The 13,949-nt window shown below is 44.7% G+C and overlaps 1 protein-coding gene across 1 annotated transcript; it reads right to left on the bottom strand.

The window, feature by feature from the left end:
- Window positions 1–10,966: 10,966 nt before the first annotated feature.
- On the bottom strand, window positions 10,967–13,093 carry LOC103184436 (transmembrane epididymal protein 1). The gene is made up of 2 exons (XM_007902428.2): window positions 12,951–13,093; window positions 10,967–12,837 (listed from the first exon to the last, which is right to left on the bottom strand). Exons 1-2 carry the CDS (start codon window positions 13,019–13,021, stop codon window positions 12,006–12,008), a joined length of 903 nt encoding a protein of 300 aa, XP_007900619.1. The 5' UTR covers window positions 13,022–13,093; the 3' UTR covers window positions 10,967–12,005.
- Between the last annotated feature and the right edge of the window lie 856 nt (window positions 13,094–13,949).

Genomic DNA, 13,949 nt, shown 5'->3' with positions numbered 1-13,949 from the left:
ATGACCTGGACCTGGAGTGGTGGCAGAGAGTAAAAACATGACCGAATTGGGTAAAAGAGTCAGACTGTATGGAAACATAGGAATCAGAGTAGGCTATTCAGCCCCACATGTCTGTTCCACCATTCTATTACCCACCTTAACTCCAATTACCCACCTTCGCCCTACAAAAAAAAATTAAAAAGCAATAATAATTTGGTCACTCAATCCACGACTGTTCGTAGGACGCTGCTGTGCGCAATTGGCTGCCGTGTTTCGCCCACAAAAATATAGTGAATTCACTTTACAGACGTCTCAAAGACCTGAAAAGCGCTATATCAAACACAAGGATTATTTATTATATTATCCCTTGATCTCCTGACCTAACAAAATTCTATCCTCCTCGATCTTGAAAAATTTTAATGGATAAAATAGAATAGAATAAAATACACCCAGATTCCAACAGAGAGCCAGTTTCTACTCTGGGAAGGAGGCGGACAAGAGGAGGAGGCTTTGTGAAGCATTTTGAGGTATCCTCTCAAAGTGAAAGGGCTTCTAAATAAATCGAAAGTGCCGTTGTTGAGGCAGAAGAAAACAACTTGCGTTGATACAGTCAAAGTCTCAAAAACACTTCACTTATAAATTTCCAGCGTAGTCTAAGCCTCTGTTTTGTACGCAGGCATGGCAGCTGTTCTGCAGGCAGTAATTGTCCCACAAACAGCCAAGAGGTGGAAACGTAAAAATTTACAGCGCAGACGGAGGCCATTCGGCCCATTGAGTCTGCACCAAGTCTCAGAGCAAGTGTCCATTCAATCAAACTGCCCTGCCCTATCCGTTCATTCCCTCAAGCCTACATCTTTCATATACCTGCCTACTTCCCTCTTGAAACTAGCAATGAACTCTGCCTTGCGTGGCAGAACATTCCACATCCCAACAAGTCTATGAGTGAAACATTCTCTTAAGCTCTTCTGCTGCTTATCGTTTGATCATACATGTCCTCTCATCTCCGACTTCTCTTCCAGTGGAGATAGATTTAGATTTCGGAACACTTTTGGCCAGTTCAGGGCAGGACATTCCATGGAAAACTCCATGACCGACAAACGGAAGGAGAGAACCGATTTGGGTCGGGTCTCTAAGGTAGGTTCAAATCCCAATCTGTGCTGAGTTAAGTTAGTGATTTTAGCCAGGGCAGTAGTTGGGTCTACAGTCGGTTTCAAAGCCCCAGGGAAAAGGGGGGGAGGGTGGGCGACAGGGGAGTGAGGGCAGGAAGAGAGAAGGTCGAAATTGGCTATCTGGAAAATGTGTGTTGATAAATGATGTGACCACCAACTCATCACAAGAGGCTCTTGGGGAGGGGGTGGCGGGGGGGGGGGTCAGTGACTCCAATGGAATTATAACGTATGAGGAGGGAATTGGAGTGGGGGGGGGGGTGTGGGGTGAGGGGGGAGAGAGGATTGGAATGGTTACTAAAAGAGAATCACTCAGTAATTTTTTCATAATTGGCTGTTTCTTGCATTTCCAGAGCCGCCTGTAAAAGGAAGACAAGTCACAGCAGTAAATATATTATACTTATTTCACCAATTACCCTCAGAGTTGGACAGTCTCCATACATCCCTTTTATTGGTTGCTGTTGCAACATGGAGAAGTTTCAGGCTTCCTCAATTTGCTCTTTATTTTGGGGGGGATTTTTTTTTAAATTTACACACACACACACACACACACAAAAAACAAGTCGTCAACCTTAAAAGACTTCTCTGGTGCCAGGACACTCGACAGAATTGAAGGGGTGGAGAAAATGAGAGGAGCGGGGGTGCGGGTGGGGAGTGTGGGGGGGGAAATGCCAGAATGTCAATGCTACCAAAATGATATACCCTTCACTTACGTCAACCCAGTGTTGGCTGGAACTAGTTTTAATAATAGTAATAATAATCCTTGCATTTGACATAGCGCTTTATTACCTTGTTGTGGCATCTCAAAACGCTTCGTAGGATATACTGTAAAGTGAATTAACTGTGTATTTTGTGGGCGAAACACGGCAGCCAATTGCGCACAGCATTTTCCCCAGAAACAGTCATGGATTCTTATGCCTTTGGTCGACCGGGTATCCGAGGTTTGCGGAAACCCACCGCCGTGCTTAAGTGTATCCAAACCAGACTGAGGACCCAATAATGCACGCCACCTACATGTGGAAGTTTCCCCGTGTCCAATGAAAAACTCTCTCTTTTTCTCACCTTGCTCTCTCTCTCGCGTGCTGCTTATCTCTTCCAGAGAGTATTACGCAAATAAAAAATGTGGTCACTCAAACCACCACTGTTTGTTTGTGGGCCGCTGCTGTGCTCAATTGGCTTCCGCGTTTCGCCCACAAAATACACAGTCAATCCAATCCACTTTGCAATATGCAAAGTGCTTTTGGATGTCGGTGTGACCTGATAAGGCACTATATCAAATGCAGATTATTATTATTATTATTATTGTTGTTGGTGAGACCCAAGAGTATTTTGGGGTAACTGCTGGAGTTTAACCAGCTAAATCTGTTATAGATATAGACGCAAATAAAATCAGCCTGCCACACCCTACTGTGTATTAGCCTGGAGCTGCCAAACAGCTCAGAAAGCTCGATAGCTGAGGTTGTGTTTGACACATTTGGTTCCCACTTAACAGTGCACACCATTAATCTACTAATGAGGGCCCTCACACAGGCTGTTATTGTTCTTCACCTTAATTTGTGTCAAAACCAATAACTAAAACCAGATAGCAGGAAGACTCCAGCTCAGCAATTTGGAGGCAAGCAGGGAGATTGTGTCCGATCTCAGAAACAGCCGGAATGCCAAACTCGGAGACAAGGATTATTGGATACAATATAATTTCTCCAGCACCTGATATTGTGTTATCATAGCCACAAAACATCTTGAAAGTCTATTTCCTCTCCCTACCTGGAAGCTCAATCCCACTATTCTGCAATTCTAACTGCTATGAAGCTATTTCTAAACACCGCCAGGTAGAATCCTACTTAACATGCAGAGGCCGGGAGGCGGACAGAGAGGAAATTGAATTACTGGGTAAAAAATGTGACCTGTGATGGGTTAATTATCACATGATGGGAGGGGGGGTTGCAATTTGCACCTCGTTGAGTTGCCTTTGCTAATGTGAACCAAATTAATCCCTAACTAATTCACATTCAAGTCATATTTCTTAAATCGTGGATTAATGGGTGGAACTAACCATCTAAAACTACAATAACCTCAATGATAACCATCTAAATTCAGACTTGATTTTCTTTCAATGTCATCATAACCTTTCCTTCATGTGCAGCACCTTTCAATGTGCAGGACCTGCTTCACAGGATTTAATATAAAACATAGTGACTGTGTATTTTGTTGGCCAGGACAGAGAACAAGAGAGAAGCTCCGTTCTCTTTTTGAGTGGTGCCATGGGATCTTTAACATCCACCTGAACAAGCACATTTGCCCCCAGAAAATCGGGTCAAAAGCCAAAAAATGAGAAAGAATAAGATTTGTGTCAATAACTGCTACAACAACAACTTGCATTTATATAGCGCCCCTCATACAGGGATAGCGTCCCAGAGCGCTTGACAGTGATGGAGCAAGATGCTGAGCCGGGGGAGGGGGGAGGTGACCATAGGCATGGTCAAAGAGGAAGGTCTTCAGGCGATGGGGGAGATGGGGAAGGAGGGCATTCAAGAATATCGGGGCGTAGTGGCTGAATGTGCGGTTACCGTTGGTGGAACAGAGGGCACAAGGGACTGCTCCTTCTAGTTCCTTACTATATGAACATTAAAGTAAAATTAATAGATTTGGAGGCCGGTCGATTGATAGACTCCACATAATGTAGTTATTTTTTATATAAACTGAAGGATTTTCTCAGGGGATGAGTAGAGAAAGAGAGAAAGAATGTGAGGAAGTGTCCCATTGGGAGAAATTAGAGTGTTATAGAGCAGTCTCTCTCTCCCTCTCTCTCTCTTCCTCCCACTCCCACTCCCCCAAACTTCATCACATCACTCTCTCTACAGTAACAGCGCTTTGGGATTTCTTTGCACTTTGCACCATTTTAAGATGGGAACTGTTTATTCGCACCGAGTGGAAATCCCCATCATCGTGTTCTCTCGGTGATAGGGTTTCACGTTTAATTAATTACAAAACGGCCCACATATTCCATCCACTCAGTCGACAAAACCTCCGCTTCCCCTCTTCCCCCCTGTGATGCAGACCACATGCTGGGCTGGGAGATGGGGGCTAGGATGTGCTGTCAGCTTTCACTCGTCTCCGTTTCACCCGAGACAACGTTACGAGATGCAAAGGCCCATCAGAGCCTCAGTACAGTCAGGTGGCTGGTAACCCTTCAAGTGCCGCAGCTTGCTTCAGACGTACCAGGGCAAACACAGCACCCACCCCGCACCCACACCCCCACCCCTCACTCCTCCCTCCTACGCACAGCTGTGGTTCGAACGTCTCATTCTACTCCCCAGTCTAGCAAATCAGGAGTAGGATTTCCGTGTTGCAACAGAGGACACTTTGGGTTTATTGATAACTGCACCTTGCTCCCCCAACAATACCCACCCCCATTTTTTTCAGCTCACAGTGCAGCGCTGGGAGGTGAGGTGGGGGTATAGTGAAAGGGGAGAGCTATGTTGTCAAAGGTGCCGTCATCTTTGGGTGAATCATTAAACTGTGAAGTCCCCTTTGTTCCTGTTCAAGTGGCATTTGAAAAAGACAAGGAACCTGCTCTATCCTGGTTTCCTACCCCCCCACCCGAGATAAAAATCCTCATTCGCTTGGCGGGAACGACATTGCTGTGAGTGAATAGGCTGCTGTATTTGCCTCCAAACACACAGTCCGTAGATTGGATAGCAATTGACTGAAGTACAATGCGACTCTGCAGGCTCTTCTATCAAATATAAGGGATTATTCAATTGCTTCAAAGTGATAACAAAAATCAGAGAACACCAGGACAGCAGGTCCTTCACACCAATGATCAGGACAGAGAACGGAGGAACAATCCGGGGGGAGAGAGAGAGAGAGAAAAAAAAGTTCCCAAAGTTTATTTGAAGGAAAGTTCATTATCTTGAGGTCAGTGCAGTGGTGCAGCAATGGACCATTTGGACGTGCTGTACCAGAGAGTTATTTACACTCCCTGCCTCCCCTCCCAATTTATCTCCCACCGCGATTCCCAATTTGAACTGAACTGTGGAAAGAGTTTCATTACCCTAGTAAATAAAAGCCCCCTCTTGCCCCCCCCAACCAAGTTCCTCTCACGCCCTCCAGTGTTCAGATAGAGCATAAGAACAAAGGAAATCCCAGACGAAAGAATGACCGAGATGCTTCTAGTTAGCATTCTGAAGGAGATTTAAGATCGAACTTGACCCGCATGCCTCCTGTCCTTGATTGTGGGGACAACAACTTGCATTTATGTAGCGCCCTTCACGCAGGGTGGCGTCCCAGAGCCAGTGACCACAGGGGCAATCAGGTCTTATTTGACGTAGCGGGCGTTAGAAGCATCAACAAAAACAGAAGTCACTGGGAACACGGCACAGAAGGCATCCATTCGGCCCATCATGTCTGGTCTGGTTCCTTTAATAGCAATCCTTTTAGCCCTATTTTCCTGTCCTTTCCTCGTCCCCGGGTAGTTGACGCTCTTTAAAGGTGTTTATCTTTAGTGAGTGAGAGGCAGATCGCAGGTTGAGGTGAGTTTTGAATCAGTTCTCACTCCCATGATTTGTAATGCCTTGTCTCCATCTGCTGGCCCAATTGTGAAACTCTTAACACTCGACTTCAGCAAAAATCCCTTTCAGTTTATGAAGCAGAAGAAGAAATAGGACGATTTTATATACACAGAGCGACCAAAAAGTCATGATATCTACCCTATTACCTAAAAAAAAATCATCATTTCTTTAAGGCTTAACACATGGCAATGGTATCAGGACTTTTTGGTCACCAGGTATAAAAAANGTGAGAGGAGCAAGAAGAACCACAACTTGGCATTTATGTAGAGCCTGTTGGAACTGAGCAATTATTTCACTGGCCACATGTTCAGTTCGGTTCTACATGGGAAAGATTCGCCAAAACAGAAAGGTTCCGTATGACTGTCGCACAAATTCCACCCAGTCTTAGGCTGCAGGGCCACCTTCAACAGCTGTTTGCAGGACTTCACTGCCCACAAAACACACAGTCCTATAATAAAACCAAAATCGCTGGGATCACTCAGCAGGTCAGGCAGCACTTATGGAGAGTGGAATGTAAGTTAACTCTTCAGGTCAATGGCCTTTCGGCAGATAGTTTGCAGTTGTTTCTTGTGAAACAGCTCGAATGCTGTGATGAGAGGGCAATGGGGTAGCATTTTGGGTAGCAATTTTGAAATGCACTTCTTTATCTGAACCGAATTTGTGACTTGCATTCAAGAACACCCAGAATTTGGCAGATCCTTAAATACAACCTTAATTTCTGCAGACCATACAAGTTTAAGGCCACAGAAGGCATCCAAATGGCCCATCGTGTCTGTGCTGGCTTCTTTAAGAGCAATCCTTTCAGTCCCATTTTGCTGCCCTTTCCATTATCTTTGTAGACAACTCCTTTAAAAAGGTATTTATCTCCACTTAGAAAGCAGAGATTTCCTAATGTATTTCTCTTGGATAAGGTGGGTTTGCAAATAGCGCATGTTCTGGATCTCACTGTCATGTTATCAAGATCATCGCTTGATCACAAGTAGCATTACTCAGGCAGCTGAAAGGGTAGGAATGTGGCTCACTTAATGTGGCTCACCCAGCACAAAGCTGCCGAACTGGTTTGAATACTTGAATTGTTGAATCTGGACTAGATCTGTGCGACCAGCTGCTCCCTCGCTTGGCCAAATAGCAACAAAAGCTTACTGCCTTCACCCCACCCATCCCAACCCTGGAACAACAAACTTCCTCAAAGATAACACCTGCAACCAATTCTCAAAATCCCCGACATGGGGCTTGAACCCACAACTTTCTTACTCAGTGCAACGAGCTAGGATTGCACAAAGAACAAGGAATGGAGTGGTTCACTCCAGTTGATGAACAGGCACCGTCTAAACTGAGTGAGCCAAATGTCTGTCACTGCTACAATCCTGGCACGATAAGTTTCAACCCGGAGCTGAGTTCCTGCAGGTCCCGGATAGTGAACAGAGAAGCTCCTTGCAAATTCCTGTTGGGAATACAAATCATTCACCCCAATTAGTTACTTCCATTAACTACATGATTAAGGGCACTTTCAACTCCCATTTAGTTACAATTACATGGAAGTAGTCAAGTAGTCAGAGTCTGCAGGGAAGGCTGCAATTTGCTTCCATAACAGAAGACCGATAAGATACATTGCAAGGCTTCTCTCAGAGATAAGTTTTTCATGAAGTTAAATGGGATCGAAACAGTAAACCCAGAACAATACTTTCAGAAACACCAAGACCATGAACAAGAAGGCATAGGGTCAGAGTTATAAAGGACAATTTCAAGACAACAACAACAAATTACATTTGTATAGCGCCTTTCACGTCATAAGCATGTCCCAAGGCGCTGGACAGTTGAAGGTTTGCACCCAAGCTGGGGGTTGGCATCAGGAGGGGTGGAGGGCAGCGAGGGTGAGGGAACGAGAGTGACTGAAGACATGGTCAATGAGGAAGGTTTTCAGACAAGCCTTTAGGAAGGCCAGGGAGACTTCAGGAAGTTTTTCTTTATCCAGAGGGTAATAAATAACTGAAATAGATTGCCAAGAAGGGTCATTGGGGGCAGGGCACTAGACTCATATAAGAAACAGTTTGATGCTGTGATGGGAAGGTGGTAAAATGGCTACTCTGGAAAGGTGAGATCAAATGGGTCAAAGGGCTTTCTTTATTTCTTCATAGATTCATAGAATGTTACGGCACAGAAGGAGGCCATTCGGCCCATCGAGTCTGCTCTTTGACAGAGTAAGTCACTTTCACTAACCCCAATCACCAGCTTTCTCCCCATAACCCTGCAAATCCCTCTTCCCCAGATACCTATCGAGTTCTCTCTTGAAAGCTGTTACCGAATTGGACTTCACTACCCTTTCAAGCAGATCATTCCAAATTCTAACAACTCGCTGAGTGAAAAAATTTCTTCTAACCTCCCCTCTGCTTCTTTTGGTAGATATCTTAAGACTGTGACCACGGGTCACAGACACACCTACCAGCGGAAACAGCTTTTCCCTATCTCGCCTGTCGAAACCTTTCATGATCTTGAAGACCTCTATCAGGTCCCCGCGTAACCTTCTCTGCTCTAATGGGAAAAGTCCTAACTTCTCCAGCCTGTCCTCATAGCTAAGGTTCCCCATTCCTGGTATCATTCTCGTGAATCTCCTCTGCACCCTTTCCAGTGCCTTAATGTCCTTCCTGAAGTAAGGTGCCCAGAACTGGACGCAGTACTCCAGCTGAGGCCTAACCAGTGTTTTGTATAGATTAACCATAACCCCTACTCTTATACTCTATGCCCCTACTAATAAAGCTCAGTACACCAAATGCCTTTTTTACTGCCTTATCTACCTGCCCCGCTACCTTTAATGATTCGCTTACTTGAACACCCAGATCTCTCTGTACGTTCACCCCCCTTAAGATTGAGCTACCAAGTCTATATTGCCTCCTATCATTTTTCCTACCTAAGTGTATCACCTCACACTTATCCACATTGAAATCCATCTGCCACATGTCAGCCCACCATTCTGTGTATGTCTGCTTGCAGTTGGTTACAGTCCTCCTCACTATTTACTACCCTACCTAACTTTGTATCATCTGCAAACTTGGAAATAGTGCTCTCTATGCCCAAGTCCAGATCATTAATATATATTAGAAAGAGCAGTGGTCCCAATACCGATCTCTGGGGGACACTGCTGCACACCTCCTTCCATTTCAAGAAACACCCATTAACCACCACTCTCTGCTTTCTGTCACTCAGCCAGTTCTTAATCCAAACTGTCACTGTCCCCTTAATACCGTGGGCCTCTAATTTTTTTATTAATCTCTTATGCGGTACTGTGTCAAAAGCCTTTTTGAAATCCATGTAAATAACATCCACCGCATTTCCCTCATCAACCCTCGCAGTCACCTCTTCAAAAAATTCTATTAGATTTGTTAGGCAAGATTTGCCTTTAACAAATCCATGTTGGCTGTCTCTAATTACCTCATGTTCCTCTAAGTAGAGATTTATTCTGTCCCGGATTATGGTCTCCAGTAGTTTTCCTATTACCGAAGTTAGGCTGACTGGCCTGTAATTTCCGGGTTTGTCTTTCTGCCCCTTTTTGTAGAGGGGGTAACATTAGCCACTCTCCAGTCTCTTGGCACCACTCCTGTGTCCAATGAAGATTGAAATATAATGGCCAAAGCCTCCGCTATTTGAACCCGTATCTCCCACAGCAACCTTGGGTGAAACCTGTCTGGTCCTGGTGACTTATCAATTTTGAGCCCAGTCAATCTTTTCAGAACTTCCTCTTTGTCTATAGTAATCTGATCTATGTCCTCTACCCTCTCATCCAATACTGCAGGTTTGGGGCATCCATTTCCGTTGTGAAGACAGATGCAAAGAACTCGTTCAGTACATTACCATGCCCTCTGCCTCCACATCAAGATTGCCATCATTGCCTTTGATTAGCCCCACCCTACCTTTAACCTTTTTTCCTTCATGTGCTTGTAAAATATTTTAGGATTCCCCTTTATGTTACCCGCTAACCTCTTCTCATGCGATCTTTTAGCCTGTCTTATCACTCTTTTAAGATCACTCCTTCATTCTCTATAATGCGCTTTGCTATGCTCAGTATCTTGCATCTTCCAGGCCAGCTTGGTTGTCACACATTTCCCTTTCCCTCTATTTAGACCTTGAGCTATCATATCTTTGAAGATCTCCCATTGCTCATGAGTCATTTTACCTGCTAGTCTTACTTGTCAGTCCACCAACTCTAGGTCCCTTTTTAGCCCATCAATATTAGTACTTTTCCAGTCAAGAATTTTCACCCTTGACTGTACTTTGTCCCTGTTCATGAGTAATCTAAATCTAATCATATTATGGTCACTGTTACCTTGATGCTCCCCTACCGAAACCTGTCCAACCTGATCTATATCATTCCCCAGGACTAGATCCAGCAACGCTTCCTTCCTCGTATGACTGCAGACATACTGCTCAAGAAGATTTTCCTGTACACAGTTTATGAATCTTTCTCCCGCCTTGTCCTTAGCACTGCAAGATTGAAATCAATCTTGTGTAACTATAATGGCTTGGAGCCACTCCCAAGATTGTAATGTATCATACTGTCACAATCCTTAACCCCTCCAATTACACACATTCAAATGGAAACAAACAGTTTTTATTCAAAGTTTACAGAATACTTGAAAGTTGTTGTAAAACCAGTCGTATGCAGGGGTGGGTTTTGATTTTAAAAAATTAATTTGGCATTCAAAAAAACCCCACACAGGAAGATAATTCGTTAAAACACACACATAACAAATACTTATTAATCAACCAAGCTAATCAGTAACGAGACTTACAACATTTGCTTTGTAACTTTTAACGCTTTGATTTTACTGACCAAATATCGGTGACTGACACAGACATTCAAATATAGTACATGGTTCATTAAATCGCAGTCAGACCTGAAATTCCACCTAGTCTTAGCCTACAAGACCATTTTAAGGTGTGGAACTCATCGAAGGCTAATGGCATGTTGGTGTTTATTGCCAAAGGGTTAGAATATAAGAGTAGGGAAGTCTTGCTGCAGTTGTATAAGGTCTTGGTGAGACCGCACCTAGAATATTGTGTGCAGTTTTGGTCTCCTTATTTAAGAAAGACATACTTGCCTGAGAGGGGGTGCAGTGTAGATTTACTAGGTTAGTTCCTGAGATGAGGGGGTTGACCTATGAGGATAGGTTGAGTAAACTAGGCTTATATTCTCTAGAATATAGAAGAATTAGGGATGATCTTATAGAAACATATAAGATTCTTATGGAGCTTGACAGTGTGAGGCTGTTTCCCCTGGTTGGAGAATCTATAACTAGTGGTCACAGTTTTAAGATTAACGGTCAGCCATTTCGAACTGAGTTGAGGAAACATTTCTTAACTCAGAGGGTAGTGAATTTGTGGAATGGCCAACTCCTGCTCCTAATTCCCAAGATTCAAGTTCAGTTTAGAAGCTATTTTCCCCATTCAGTTCTTTTGAAAAGAAACCAGCTTCTGAATCGAGATTAATTTGAACAATTTTCCAAAATTTCTCGCAATTACATGTTCCCAAACAATTTACACAGCACCTTTCGAATCACGTCATACGGCAGATTGGAAGTCATCGCTTGGGGAAAAGGGTGGTTTTTTTTTGGTTGAGTCTCCAAATGATTTCAGTCGACTTGTAACAAACTGGAGTTGAAAACGGCTCAGTTTCCGCAGCAGCTGACCAATGTTTTACAAGCTGAATCTTTGGGACATTAAAAACACTTGTTGCAGTGATTTAGACAAGAACGGCAGTTCAAATTTCAGACAAAGTGGTTAAGACCATGAAGTTTGACAGATTTTGTTTCCTCTCCCACACCCCACCCCCTACCCCATCCCTCCATCCTAAAAAGAAAGCAATGGCCACTTTTTCAAAGTGAAACCACAAATTAGATTTTTTGGTTGCTTGCTAAAACTTAGCAGAGGCATTTTTGCCTCATGTGCAATTGAGGAGAGATTGTCAAGGCATATATAAAAAAAACATGATAATAAATAACGACACATTCCTGGCTGTCGAAAGGGTTTGGATAAGTTAATTCTCTGGTTACTTCAAAAACAAAATCATGTGCATGATCAGAGAAGTGCGAGAATGAGAGGCATAAAATATAGCCCTAAAAAGTCAATTTGATCTTCAAATACAGGTAGGTCAGCAGATGCTGAACAAAATGGTTGCTTTAAAACAAAATAAACCACTCACGCACAAAAATAAATGAATAATACAGATCAAAAATCAGATTGTAGTCATCTTGACATCAAGAATAGAGTAGGACTGGGTGAGGGATGGGAACTATCAAAATTCATCTACTTGAAGCAATTGAATCTCCTCCTCTCTGGCTTCTGGTCTCGAGTGGAGGGCTTCACCATTCAGGTGCAGGTGGACTTTGGTTTTGTGTAGGACCCCCGACCTGCGCTGGGCAGCGAGCCCCAGTCTGTGCCACAGATAGGCGAGGGAGAAGAGCAAGGCCAGGAACAGTAGATTGAGAGCGATGTGCCAGCAGAAGAAGTTGGTGACAAACATCTGGTTGGCCATATCTTCGCTCTTCCAGGGTTTACCCGTGGGCGGGCGGTAGAGGATGAAGGCGGCGTGGAACAGCCAAGTGCCCTGGATCATCACCAGGCAGGTCTTGGAGAACCAGAGGATTGGGTCGTGGGGTCTCCACAGTTCGACGGTGAGGACTAGGCAGACCAGGGAGGTAATGAGGAACAGCAGGAGGTGGACGGAGTTCTCTACGTGGCCCTTGCCGTGCATGTGAAAGGCAAGTATCAAGGCTTCGACGTAAAAGGCCACCGCGATTGCGACACGCTCCAAGAGGACCAAGCGCTTGGGCAGGCAGGTCTGGCTGAGGATGTCCATCCAACCGCTCAGGGCAAAGTACGAGTACATGGTGAGGTGCTGCCACTCATTGGGGTGGATGAAGGGGTAATCAGGATTCTGGGTGTTGTAGAGCACCGCCTTGTTCACCCCCGGGGGGTAGAATAGCTCAGCCATGGCCGCTGCCGTGCCATACAACACCTTCATCACCCCCTCGGCTGGCACACGCCTCCACCAGCCACACAGCCCCGGCGACCGGGTGGGGGCTACTTGTGGCCCCATCTCCCCCCTCAGCACCATCAGGGAGTACCTGAACAACAACAAATAGCATTCATAGAGCGCCTTTCACGTCGGGAGGCACTGGATGGTCAAAGTGTTCCCCTCCCCACCACCCCGAACTGGAGGTTGGAATCAAAGCCGTACCTGATGCCGTAGAGAAGACCGAAGGAGAAGAAGGCCAGACCAGGGGAGATGTGGCCGATGAAAGTACCCATTGTCAGAGCTCACAGCAAGTGCACTGAACGGCAGAGGCAGATAGACAGAGAGAGAGTGAAAGAGAGAGACAGACTGAGAGACAGAGAGTTGGAAAGATATGAACTAGTCAGACCTGTTGACTTTCAGGGCGGTGTCAAGGTTGCACTTAGCCAATCAAACGTGCGTCTTTGTGTTAAAATATGAGCAAAAACAAACAGGTAGAAGATTCTACTCCCCGTCAACCAACGTATCACAACCAAGAGTCTCGCCTTCAAACTCCAAACTGTGGGGTTCAGGGAGATTGGATAAAAGGGACTTGATATGTCAGCAGAAATGAGGAATAACACGAGCAGGTGTGGAAGGATTCACTTTGATCCTTGAGCCACAAGCTTGAGCTCAAAGGAAACTGAACTGCTTTTTTTTTTGGGTGCTTCTTACGTTCAGACAGCAAAACCCACTCATTATAGAGATCATCTGTTCGACTGGTTCAGAGGGAGGAATAAGGCCGTTTATAACACAGTGAGTGGAGCTGATCTGGTTTAGCAAGGCCAGACAGCTTCAAGCACAAGATTTGCAAGACAAACCCTCATACTTAACCATAGACAGCGTCTAATTTTTTTTTAAAAAAAAGTTCTTCCATGTCTGCTGCGGGCAATTGGCTGCTACATTTTTTTCCCTCACAAAATGTACGATCAATTCACTTCACAGTATATTCTGTGCAGCGCTTTGAGACGTCTCAACAATGCGCTAACATCCAAAAATGAGGAATAACAGGAGCGGGTGCGAAAGAATTCATTTTGACCCTCGAGGCACAAGCTTGAGCCTGCGGGCAAACATTTTTTTCTGGGTGCTTCTTATGATCAGGCAGCAAAACCTACTCATTACAGAGATCTGTTTGACCGGTTCAGAGGAAGAAATACGCCTGTGGACACATTGAGTGTCCACCCT

This window comes from Callorhinchus milii, unplaced genomic scaffold (assembly GCF_018977255.1).
Source record: "Callorhinchus milii isolate IMCB2004 unplaced genomic scaffold, IMCB_Cmil_1.0 Scaffold11, whole genome shotgun sequence".
NCBI lineage: Eukaryota > Metazoa > Chordata > Chondrichthyes > Chimaeriformes > Callorhinchidae > Callorhinchus > Callorhinchus milii.
Note: the sequence above shows the minus strand (reverse complement) of the source record. Positions and strands in the feature narration are given on the sequence as shown.